Source organism: Danio rerio, chromosome 9 (assembly GCF_049306965.1).
Source record: "Danio rerio strain Tuebingen ecotype United States chromosome 9, GRCz12tu, whole genome shotgun sequence".
In the NCBI taxonomy this organism is placed as follows: domain Eukaryota; kingdom Metazoa; phylum Chordata; class Actinopteri; order Cypriniformes; family Danionidae; genus Danio; species Danio rerio.
In genome coordinates, this window is record NC_133184.1 from 25,198,378 (window position 1) to 25,211,649 (window position 13,272).

The window sequence follows — 13,272 nt, forward strand, 5'->3', positions numbered from 1 at the left end:
TTAGTTATATCATATCAGTCATTTAGGATGCAGTAACAAGCAGTCAAATATTTTGCAGAACAGATCATAAAGTCCTCCTGCTGCAGGTATTAGGAGGTTTGCTGTAACTGCAGCTGACGTGCAGTGAGGGGTTTGCATCTTTAATAAACCTACAGTTTGCATTCACTGAACAGTAAGAATGATTAATTAATCCATATAAAACAGTCCCTTAAAAGTCATGTATTGTCTTCATTTTCGGGCTTCGGCCTTCAGTTTTGTACTCACACTACAAGCCTGAGCCCAAGTGAACCCTGGTCTGGCACACCTCTTCCAGGCCAGGGCAGGTCAACTGAACCAGAGCGCTTACACATCTCAAACAAACCAGGAAACCTGCCTGCATGGAAAGCATAGTGTGAGTTCACCCTAAAAGTCTTTACATGCAATAGGACTGTTAAGACTGTTGGCCACTAATAAAAAGATGACGGATGTTTACTGTATGATGACCGAAATGGCCTTAAACACCCAGCAGGCACAGGATGTCAACATGACATCGGATTGATGTTGTACCCCAACATCATGGGGACATTGTATTTTGTTTGGAAATGAAAATCAGGTTGATGTCAGAACTCAACGTCAGGCCAACATAAATGTCCAATGTCCAACCTAAAACCAACCAAATATCAACGTCTAATGATGTTACAGCTTAAAGTTGTGTGGACGTTACCTCTATGACATCTATCAGACATTGGTTTTTGGTTACCGTACCTGATGAATAAATGAACAAATGGTACTTTTACTTGAGTATGATTTTCAGTACTCTTCCCACCACTGCTTTTTATTAATGTTTATGTAATATAAAACATTTATATTATGTAATATAAAAACATTGGTGAAATAATGTTCCATCATCAACATATTCATTCATCTGTATGTCATTTAAAATTGTAATATATTATGAAGTATTAAAATGAAGTCTTTTGGTGTGTCATAAAATGATTATTTTTCTAATTATGCCTTAGAATTTTAGTTACTTACACTAAACTATTGTTACACTGAGTGACATGCTAGTGGTGGTCTTCTGTAAATCACAAGAAAATGCTTCGTTTTTCTTAGAGTATAAAAAAAAAAACACGATGCAGTCTAATGTACATGGGGAAAAAAAACTTTATTACACTTTTGTAGTTTCAGTGTTTGAAACCATTTTTGCTTGCCTATATACAGATTCATAGTAGTTATGGCCCCTTACTTTTGCTGTTTAATATTTTTAAATATAATACTTTGTCGAAGAAAATGAAATTACACTAGGAAGATAAAAACTGCGTCTAATGGTGTGAGGGTCACTTTTGCAGCCATCCAATAAATACAGTATTGTCCTGTAATAACATCCATACCCACATTCAGATGAATTTTCCTCTGTTCTGTCAGGATGTCCTGTATCCCAGAATGACTCCAGCTGCTTGAACCCCACAATGGCTTTTCAAGGTTGTGTTCGGCTCATCCTCATCAACAACCAACCTGTAGATCTTCTGTCGGTCCAGCAAGGCCATCTAGGAAGCTACAATCAGCTCCAGTTTGACTTATGCGGTATCCGTGACAGGTGCAGTTCTTCTCATTGAGCTCAACATATGCTTGATTCGTATTTCTGTTGCTGTTTTACATTTGTGGGCCACCTAATAACCGCTAGATCTTATCTTATTCACGGCACAGAAACTTCAAGATGTCAGAGCTGTTCTATGTCATTAAGGCCTCAGGTTGCGCTGACTGAGTTGGACTATCGGCAGAGCCTTAATTAGAGCTGGAGGAAGTTCATTTGTACTTTCATTTAGGTTAGCGGCCCGCTAACAAGCTCAGTGCTGCATTCTGCACTTCTTCTCATTACCGCATACTGAAATCAGAGGCTTCATCGACCCAAAACCGCATGACCCCTGCTGTCCCTCAGGTCTACAGGGGTCCTTCTTGGAGGGCGGCAGATTTCTGCTCTCGTCTCCTTATTAGCTTTCTTTAGAGTAAACAAGACAAATGGAAACAAAATATAGTAGGATCTTTAGCTATAGATTTGTGAGAGACAAAGAGACACACGCTACCTTTCAAAAGTTTGGAGTTAGTGAGTTTTCATTTATTTATTTGCATTTTTATATTTCTAGTATTTTAGTTTTTATGACAAACATTTATAAATGCCAAATACTGCATCTTCATGATTTAATAGGAAGCATAAATGAAAAGTAAAACATGAGTAAATTATAAATGAAGCCATTTCAAACAATGCTAAATAAGAGGTTGGTTAGAAGTTTAGATTATTTTTAAAGGCATTCTCCAAAAACAAAGACAAATCATTTTACAATTTAAAATAACTGTTTTCAGTCTATATAATAAAACGATGATACATGATATTACTGTAGATTCATGAGAACAAGACAACATTTTGCACAGTATTTTAAAGAAAGTTTCTTATTTATTTATTTGGCTGAAAGTTACAAAGTGCAAAATGCAGGTGCAGGTGCATTTTCAAATATTGTTAACTGCTGTTATTGGTATGACAAATTTCTGAGCATGAATTATTATATGCAGCTATGGTAAACAGAACATAATAGAAGCACTGTACACATTTTCCCTTTAAATAATTACAATCTTTGGCGACATGGTGGCTCATTGGTCAGCACTGTCACCTTATATCCAGAAGGTTGCTGGTTCGAGTCATGGCTGGTCCAGTTGGCATTTTTGTGTTGAGTTTGCATGTTCTTCCCATGCTGGCATGGGTTACCTCTCGGTACTCCTGTTTGCCCCACAGTCCAAAGACTTGCAGTATAGGTAAATTGTGAGTAGATGAGTTTGTATGGGTGTTTCCCAGAAGTAGGTTGCAGATGGAAGGACATTTGCTGTGTAAAACATGTAATGGATTAGTTGGCGGTTCATTCCACTGTGGCAAACCTTCATAAATAAAAGGACAAAGCCGATAGAGAATGAATGAATGAATAAATAAAATCTTATTACTCAAATGTCATCATAAATACTTTCTCAATACTCAAAGTGCAATCAAAGGTTAACCTTATTTTTCTTCAAGCATGAAAATGCTAAGAAGTGATTACAACAGCATAGCATGGTCAGCCTGATGTGATGACACATGTTGTAGACTAAACTTGCTCCATGTGTTTGTTCAATTTTGAAATCACTATCACGTCTATAGGGAGTGCGCATTTGACAGCATCTGCCATGCTCTGAACTCTCCATCATGGTCATGTCATTCATCTCTCTTAAAATTCGTCACCTGATCATGCTGGATGAGCAGAGCAGGCACATACAGTTTAGAATGGTAGAAGCTGTTATCTAGTGAGTCATGTAGTTTTTATTTCTGTAAAATGCAAATTAACAGTGGAGGCTTTGCCACAGTAAGTAAAGTCTAATTGGAGGTGTCACCTTCAATTCTAACATCACACTCACACTGTCACATTGAAAACAGTATTTAGCCTGTTTTTAATGTCTTTTCTGTATAAAAAATTATTTTGAAAAAAAGAAAAAGTACTAACCTCACACAGTTGAACTGTGTATGAAATTATTTAGTATTAATTACCACAACCACAGTTATACAAAAAGAATCTGGAGAAGGTTATTTAAAATAATACTGCTAATAAAAAGTTTCACAATCCAAAAATGAAAATGCTTTTTCTCATCTTGGATAGATCAATTAAACTGGCTATACACAACAGGAAATTAAACAAATAAGATTTAATTTTATGAAATTAAACACATAATGCACTTTAGAGAAAAAAAGAGTTCATCCTCTTTGGACACAAAGATTGTGACACAAAAAGTCTTATGTTATTGCTGGTCAATTTGTAGGAGCAGTCAACACTACTCTGTATAAGTCAGATTAACTATAATTATTGCATTGCCTAAAATAATTAGCATATGAAGTTTATTTTATTTTTATTTATTTATCTGTTTATCGGGCTGGCACTGTGTACATTAATTAGCATTGTTGCAAATGCACCAGAATTAGCCAGAAGCCTATTTTCATCTGTTGTCCCTAGAAAGAAGAAGAAAAAAAAAAAACAATACAAACATTACACAATCAATCAAGCATAATTAAGAAGCACTAAAATAGGCATAGTTACATAGATCGTAATTATATATGAAATATGAATATGAACAAAATAAATATGTATATGAACAAAATAAACTAAGAACACATTATGTAATAGATATATGAGTAGTTAAAACATATTTAATCAACAAATCATTACGATGGCAGACACAAGTGGTAGCATGATGGGTACTGTACAAGCTAATACGAATGAAGTAAAGATAAAGTTCCATGAAGACATTGTGTAAATTTCCACATTTTCAAAAATTGTGTTTTAGTCTAATATTGCCAAAGCTAACAAATACTATGTTTGTTCATCAAATGATGTATAAATCTCAATTTTAAAATAAAAATTAACTTTTTGGCTGGCTTTGTGCTCCAGGGTTGCAATTATTAATTATGTATTTACATAATTAAGTAATGAACTTAATTTTGAATAGTGTACAAAGTTTAGCCCACTAACAGCATTCTTACCTTCACTGTATTTTTGCATTTATTATTCTATACAGAAGAACCTGGATCATTTGACTGTATTCCGTTTATTATGCTGCCTTTTATTCAATATCTCTGTGGTCTTTTTTTATTTGGCGGCAGGGACTTGTCCCACTGGCTTGTCTCTACTGCTGGATTATATTAATAGTGAACTTGTATGAACATGACAAGACCCCTCCATCAGTGGCAAGTCTAAATCATTTACGAGCAGCTGTCATAGTCTGAGGGTCTCCTCTGTGAGCTATGTGACAGTTTTTGTGAGCCAGCCAGAGGGCGAAAGCTCCCGGCCGCTAGACTCAACCTTTCCTTCATCTCTGTCCCCTCAGACTGCGTCTCTCATAATCAAGCTCCAAAATAGCTGACCCCTGCAATGCTTTGCCCTCTTTTGAGTTTTGGATATTGTCAAAGAAAGCTTCTCCATGGAGACAAATTTGTTTTTGCTTTTTTGTGTGTAGCACTTACATTTTCACCCTTAATGAATCCTCTGTGGAAGACATCCTTTTCTTATTTTAATGATGTGGCCCTTATATTGTCTGAAGGTGGTGACACATCGGAAACAGTTTCTGGTGAGCTTTCTGCAAATGAGCTTCATGAGTTTTATCAGAACTAGTTTGGTTTTCACATAATAAAAGTGTTAAGAGAGTTTGTGGTGGGAAGGGAACTACATGTAATCTGGCCTAATCAGATTTGAATTCTTTTTGTAATTGGAATATTTTATTTGTAAAATTATGTAATAAGATTACATCTACTTTTAATTGCTTAGATGATAACAAATTACTCACACAATGACAACAAAAACTGTCACAACCATTATAAGAAATACAAAAGTAATCTAAATGTAATGCAAAAGTAATCTGTAAATTAGATATACCAAGAAAAATTTTATATTTAAGATTGGAACACATTTTATATCCATAGGCATCTTATTTTGTCAAATTTGCAAATATTATAGAGGAAAAGATGATTAAACATCAGGAACTCCTAGACTTTCAAGTCTGAGGAAAAATTGGAGCCAGTCCTCAGTGGGTAGATGATGTCAATATGTTTTCTACAGATTCAGTGGTGTTGCAAAATCTGAAGTAAAAAAAAATAAAAAATCTGAGAGTTTAAACATTGAAATGTTTAAACATTTCTATTGAATCTGTCAAATCACATCTGCAGACTGGCTGTGGTTTTTACTTGTTTAGACTGTAAATTTGGGGAAAATCAAGGAAAAGCAACTAGTGTATTCCACCATTAGCAGGTATGAAAGGAAATGGGGATCTAAGGATAATATATTTATTAACAAACACATGAAATGGAGTTGTGTGTATGAACTCAGCTAGCAACAGAAAAACTGGGTGAATTTTAAACAGCAATAGTGTTTATTTTATTTTCAATTGAAAGTGACCACCTAAACCCATACCTGAATGTCTATTAGCAAAGGGTACATGTGACCATCATTTCAGTAAATGAAACAAAAAAAGTGTACCATATATGTGACCCAGGCATGATGAATACTTTCCAATATTTTAGAAATAGCGAGATTGGTTTACTTTTTTCTGATAATATTATGCACATTTTAATCTTACAGGTATATGAACTTTACCCACTTAACTGTCATCCAAATTTTTGAGTTGAAACTTACAAAATTATATATGAAAGGATATATGAAATATGCTTAGCTTGTAAAGATAAGTTCAAGTTTAGAAAATAAATAGATGGACTTGGCATTTCTTCTTTAAATCCTGCAGGAATACAGTTTTAAGGTATGGAGTCTTCTGCTGTTTTGTATTATTAACAACATATCAACAGCCATAATATGATTTTCCTGCTGTCACTGCTTGGTCTTGTCATAATAACATACACTCCTTTGCCTGATACACTGCAAACTGCTTCATTATTAAGCTCCCTGCTTCCTCTAACGTACTCACTACAAAGGATTTTTGAGTGAATGCTTTGAATTGGTATCCTCATTTTCGGCTCCTTGATCTAAGTTTTAAAACCTTAAAATAATTTCTACAGCATCGCTCTATGTATCCCTTTAACAATAAAGCTGTAATTTCCATGCTAAAATTATGTATTAATTCCCTTAAATTTCAATTTACGTGTCAGCTCTCATTTAATTTATCACTCTATATTACAGTAATTGCGTTGTATTGCTATTATTATTAATACCGTTCTACATTTTTAATCTTTCTGAAGTATTAAAGTGACCATTATGTGACTTAATAGGACTTATATGACCAGTTAAAATGACCGCTGGAGATCAGCTGTCCATCATTCACTGAAAGCGAACACAGTGTGTCCTGTTTTTTCCACATCACAAACCTTACAACAAATTTTCAGGTCATCGACTTTTACTTTAGACAATGTCGCCTTACCAGAAACCTCTATCACTAAAATTTCAAAGGGTGCTTTATTGCTGCAGAGCAGTTCTGCACATTGGTTGGCATAATTTAATGGTCCAGCAAAGCCTTTTCCAGGCATGACTAGAAATAGCACAGAGGTAATGAAATCATCACCTGAAACAGTATCCAGCCTGCAGTTGACTCTCCCTGTAGTGGTTAATGGCTGTTTGAATGGCTGTATTGTACGTGGAGGCCTCATAAAATGGGCTCTTCAGGGACCAGACGTGCAAACTGAGCTGTGTGAAATTATATATGCAGGCTTAAAAGGCCGGTAATTGTGAAAGTTAAGCAGGCAAATTAATGCACTATTAATCAACATGTCTCAAACAAGCACATCAATTTTTTTTTTTTTTTTTTGCATGTCTGTGTGTTCATTTATCAACAGGCGTTGTGCTAAAATGAGACATTCCTACATTAGAAATATCCGTGGCTTGCATAGCAGCATTATTGAGGAAAACAGAAGAGATGAAATTAGCTGAAATTGTCCCAGTCTAATCCTGTATCTATTTAGTTTGTATACTGTATTAATATTCATTTACAGTCAGTCTTTGATATAGTGTTATTTTAGTATAATAATTAACCACTGTCATTTTTATCAATAGTTTTTTTTTTCTTATAGCTTTGTATGTCTGTATTTTTATTTAGCTTTTTAGTTAACTAGCCCTGCTTCAGTGGGGTTAAGATTGCATTTCATATTGTCCAAAAGTGCTGGATAACAAGAAACACTAAAGCTTTTAACTTGAGCTGAGTTTATTTTTCACTTTCATTTGTTTCATTTGTTACAGATTATAAACCTTCATGCTTTTCTAAAAAAAGCAAGAAAATGCTTCAAAAGAAATACTATTTTCAGAGGTCACGCAACAGTTACATCATCCCTGTTTCTGATGGTGTTCTTATAAAAATTCAAATATTAATTTTACCCTTTATAAATTAGGTCCAGCTGCTCTTGATATGAAATATTCTGTCACTCACTCAAGGATTCCTCTTGATTTAACAGACTGTTAGATGCCGCCCGAAGAGCTCTTCCACATTACGCCCTATTTCAATGCAACAGACAGCTTAATTGTGTACCGACATACTCATTCAGTCTGTGAAAATTGATTTTGACTTGAGATAGACATGTAGTGAGTTCTCTGTCAACTTAATGCTTCTGTTCAAAATGAGGCTCTTACAAATGACTGCTTATAATCTCTTTCAAACTGCAGTGTAACCCTTGGTTTGTTTCATTTACATATCTCTTTACACGGTGTGTTTTTCCATTTCCATGGCAGATGTCTGTATAATTTCTGTGAACATGGCAGCCGCTGTTCCCAGACATGGTCCTCTTTCTCGTGCGATTGCTCTGGTACAGGATACAGTGGAGCTACATGCCATAACTGTAGGTCTGCGCAATGGATTCCTACATTTCAAACACACTGTACATTAAGCATTATTTCATTTTACCTTCCAAAACTTTAGATCAGTTTATCATCATTTATTCACAAAACACAAATAAAACAACGGTTGTGTTGAACAACATAAAATCAGCATAAAACAAAAACACACTGCATAAATACAGTGACAAATATTGGTAACCACAAAATTCAATTCACTAACATGGATTTATTCATTCATGTTTAAGTCATCAAGGACTAAATTATTCAGTAACTATTATCAATGGTTAGTATTGAGCAATAAGGAGTAGTTAAGTTTTCTTAGCAATAAATCATAAATGAATAAATTGTTTCATTATAAATCAATTACTTATAAATGTCTGGTATGTTAATGACTACACTGTCAGAATTATTAGCCCCCCTTTGAATTTTTTTCCCCCTTTTAAGAAATGTTTACAGTATGTTTGATAATTTTTTTTTTCTTAGAGAAAGTATCATTTCAGCTACAATAAGTGCAGTTTTTAATTAAAAAAAACACACACACACTTTAAGGTAAAAATTATTAGCCCCTTCAAGCTATGTTTTTTTTTAATTTATAGTCTACAGAACAAACCATTGTTATACAATAATTTGTCTAATTACCCTAATCTGCCTGATAATCATAATTAACTTGAAAAATATCTAGTCAAATATTATTTACTGTCATCATGGTAAAGATAAAATAAATCAGTTATTAGAAATGAGTTATTAAACTTATTATTTTTAGAAAAAAATCTCTCTCTTAAACAGAAGTTGGGGGAAAAATAAACATATATATATACATATATGTATTAGTATAGTATAGTATAGTATAGTATAGTATAGTATAGTATAGTATAGTATAGTATAGTATAGTATAGTATAGTATAGAACAAAATAAAAAGTAGGTCACATTTACTTTATTTTCCATAAAAGTTTTCTTTAGGTTGTTTGAATTCAAATTTACTCTGATGTTTTTGGACGTAAATATTTATTGGAAAAGCCTTTGATGTGGTATTTGAATGTTTGTCGTTTCCTCCAAGTTAGATTTTTCTTAACAGAAATCATTTTCAGAAGTCATTTCAATGTGCAGGCACTGAGATATGACTGTTTTTGTACAGTATAGAGGATTCAGACTGTGCTTGGTCTTGTTTATGAATTGTTTTATGTTCTTTGATGAGTTTTTTGTATTCTCTGTTTAAATTTTCAGCTGTCTATGAAGCTTCGTGTGAACACTACAGGCTTGCGGGAAGCTCTTCTGGATATTTCTCAATAGATCCTGATGGAAGTGGTCCACTGGATCCTATTCAGGTCTACTGTAATATTACAGGTCAGTTTGTCTACATCGGCTGCTCAAAACCCTACATTTCAAAAATGGTCACAGTAGGATCACACTGCACAATGCACAGACATCACACAAATTGAAATCTATACATTCATTTATTATGAACTAGTTATAAACAGTATGTGTCAGTAACAATTTTTATTCAAAATTTTGCATAATTTCAATTTGCATATTTTAGAGGGCTTGACAAACCACCTGAAATAAACACATCAGTTCCTCTCTATATGCACCATACAGTTTTTTTTATAAACACCTAAAGACTCAATAAGATAATAGTAATAAATAAAATAAAATTATTAATAAAGAAGCTGTACTGTCCAATTTAAAATAATTATATATTTTTATAGATTTTTAAATGTATCCATTCACAAAACCTGCAACTCTTGCCTAAAATAAAACAAAACATAGCTGTTGATTACTTCAGTGAAACATAGCAATGTTAATAAAGATAATTATAATAACAAAAAATTATAATAATTAAAGCAATTAATAAATAAATAGATAAATATTTCTAAATATTTCGACATAATTAATAAAGGGGTATCATATCTTACAGAATTGTTTACTTAATCCTCTTAATGAGTATCTAATTTTTTCAAGGTAAAGACAAGACATCATCTCTCTGGTCCATTGAATAAAGTTGGGTGGAAGGGGAACTTTTCATTTAAGCAGAATTGCTCTGCACGCTAATAAAGAAGAGAAGGCAAGAATCTTACACTTTGATGCAGAGAAACATGAGTCTTCTGGAGCGATTCCAAATAATGCCAAAAGTGGTTCTGGTTCTAATTTATATTGCAGCACAACAGAAAGGGTATTGAAGATTTTAATTTGAATGTAGTAATGCATACCTTCGGTAAAGCTGGTTTAGAAGAATCATTATTGTGACAAATGTTATAAAATAATCTTGAATTGAACTGAAGATTATAATATATTACTTGTGAATTATGTTATCAATACTTGATTGCATTTGATGTACAGACTATATATATATAATACAATATATATATATATTGAAAATTATTTTTAAAAATCCACAAATTAGTTGTATGCCATTTGCATGCCATTGTTGGATGTAATAATGCTGAACATTTTTCAGGAAACAAAGTGTGGACGGTGGTTCGACACAACAGCTCCAACCCAGTGCGAGTGCAAGGCTCTTCCCTGCAGAAGCCGCATGTGGAATGGTTCAATTACAGCAGCTCATCTGATCAGCTGAAGGCTCTGCTGTCCCTGTCAGAGCACTGTGAGCAGAGGATCTCCTACCACTGCAGAAAATCACGGCTCTTCAACCCGTGGGGTGAGTTTGAACACATTTATATGTACAAAATTATGCTGAGAACTCACAATACAGCTTATTGAAAGCACTCCTTGTCAGTTAACTTGTAAACCAATAAACTAGCAATGTATGTAAACTGTGTCTACAAAACCTAAACGATAACGATAACTTGTTTTCCTGTAGTGACATCAAAATGTTGTTTTTGGCATATACTGTACAGTTAAATGCAAAATTATTAGATCTCTTTTTTTATATTCCCAAATTATGTTTAACAGGGCAGGTTCACAATGCAGTGTTTGCTATTATTATTATAGTTGTCTTCTGAAGAAAGTCTTTTAGTTTGGATAGGTTAAAAGTTTTTACATGTTTTAAAATCATTTGAAGGTCAATATTAATACCCTAATTTTTTCAATTGACAGAAATTTCCATAAATAATGCTGTTGTCCAATAACTTGCCTAATTAACCTAACATGGGTAACCGTATTAACCTATCATGCTTTAAACTGAAAACTATCTTGTGCAGTAATTGTAACTAATATGAAAAACTAGTAGTAAAATACTGTATTTTGCACTGTCATCATTGCTAAGACAAAGGAAATGAACAATTAGAAATAAGTTTTTTAACTAATATATTTTAAAATGTGCTGAAAATGATCTTCTCTGTGTTAAATATCATTAGGGAGTTACTTGAAAAAATACACATTTCCTCGAAGAGCTAATAGTTTCGACTGTATTAACTCTATAAGTCCAAGAGTTTTATTTTGTTTTGTTCTATGTCATGTGTCATAAATCATTGAATACTGAAGGAGAGTTTTGCAAACATGTCAGTGGTAAACTAATAACTCATATTTTATCTTTTCGACATGCAGAATTTTGACTGTAGCACTTCTGCTGCTGCATGAGATAAGAATTTTTGTGTCAATAAAGCATCTGAATCTGTGACACAAATATTTTCTGCCTTACTGCAAATTGTTTGCTCCATTTGCATGTGCTTAAATCCGCAGGTGCATTCCTGTCAATTATCACACATCCATACTTCAATAAATCAACAGAAAGTAATGCGTTTACAAAAAACAGGGGAAAAAAAAACATTTCTGATCTTAATCTGATAAACGAAAACAAACTAAGAACATGCTTTTAAACACTCACTGATTTCACTGACAACTTTAGTTTCGCCAGTTGTTGAAGTTTTTTCCTTGCCACTGTCGCCACTGGCTTGCATGGTTCGGGACTTGTAGAGCTGCATGGATGGATTTGCTCTTGAGTGTTTGGACTCTCAGCAGTGAATATTAAACCACAATGAACTGAACTAAACTTAACTTCAACACTGAAAACTGAACTGACACTGTTTCAATTTACTATAAACTTCTATGTGAAGCTGCTATAGTTGTGCTATATTGTAAAAGCGCTATAGAAGTAAAGTTTAATTGAATTGAATTGAATTGAATTGAATTGAATTGAATTGAATTTAATTTAATTTAATTTAATTTAATTTAATTTAATTTAATTTAATTTAATTTAATTTAATTTAATTTAATTTAATTTAATTTAATTTAATTTAATAATTTAATTTAATTTAATTTAATTTAATTTAATTTAATTTAATTTGATTGGTTAGGGACCACTGCTGAAAGACCAATTAGTGCTAGAGATAAACTAGAGTAATGTTGTCGCATTAAGCTGCAGCTAATATCAAACATGTTTCTTTAGTCATTGTATTCCCTCTGAATTAATGTGAATAATGAAATGGGGGATTAGAAATGTTACACCTGAAGAGAATTTTGCATTCAGATTTCTTGGTCTGTCAAGCCATCTAGAGGATAAATGAAGATGTAAACTATTAATGACGTGCATGACTAGATAATATCACCATACAAAAAGATTCAACTTCCTAATCATCTTAACAAATGTTTTCAAGAAAGGACAGAAATCAGTATTTGCAGGAAGAAAGCTGTTCTTTCAGTTTTGGCAGCTCTTGAAGAAAGTCATGTGCAATTTTCCACAGTTCATGAAAAATTGATGTAGCTTGGTTCCCCTGAGGCAGATATCGTGTCACTGCAGACTATAAACAAGATTATTATTATTCCCTACCTATTGTATCATAAAAATACAAAAAAAGTTGAATTATTTTCCTTCTGGTCCAGCTGGCTTGAATGAAAGCATAATTAGTTTTATTGCTTTTGAAACTCGGTTGGTTTCCCTTTGTCCCTCTGTTGTTATGAAATATATGATGTCCTCATTACAAGTAGGATGAATAGACTACTTATTTAAAGGATTGAAAACGCTATAAATACAACTAAATTGTAAAAGTATATTTG

General features: G+C 33.1%; 1 protein-coding gene across 3 annotated transcripts in view; it reads left to right on the forward strand.

The window, feature by feature from the left end:
* Nucleotides 1–13,272, forward strand: part of cntnap5a (contactin associated protein family member 5a) — a 141,351-nt gene that overhangs the window by 93,024 nt on the left and 35,055 nt on the right. For 2 of the 3 annotated variants that reach the window (XM_009304680.4, XM_068223603.2), the window contains 4 exons: nt 1,405–1,576; nt 8,214–8,320; nt 9,544–9,663; nt 10,775–10,975. In XM_009304680.4, coding sequence (XP_009302955.1) covers nt 1,405–1,576; nt 8,214–8,320; nt 9,544–9,663; nt 10,775–10,975 — 600 coding nt within the window. Of the gene's footprint in view, nt 1–1,404; nt 1,577–8,213; nt 8,325–9,543; nt 9,664–10,774; nt 10,976–13,272 lie in introns of all 3 variants that reach the window. The other variant, XM_073912676.1, reaches the window with a different exon arrangement.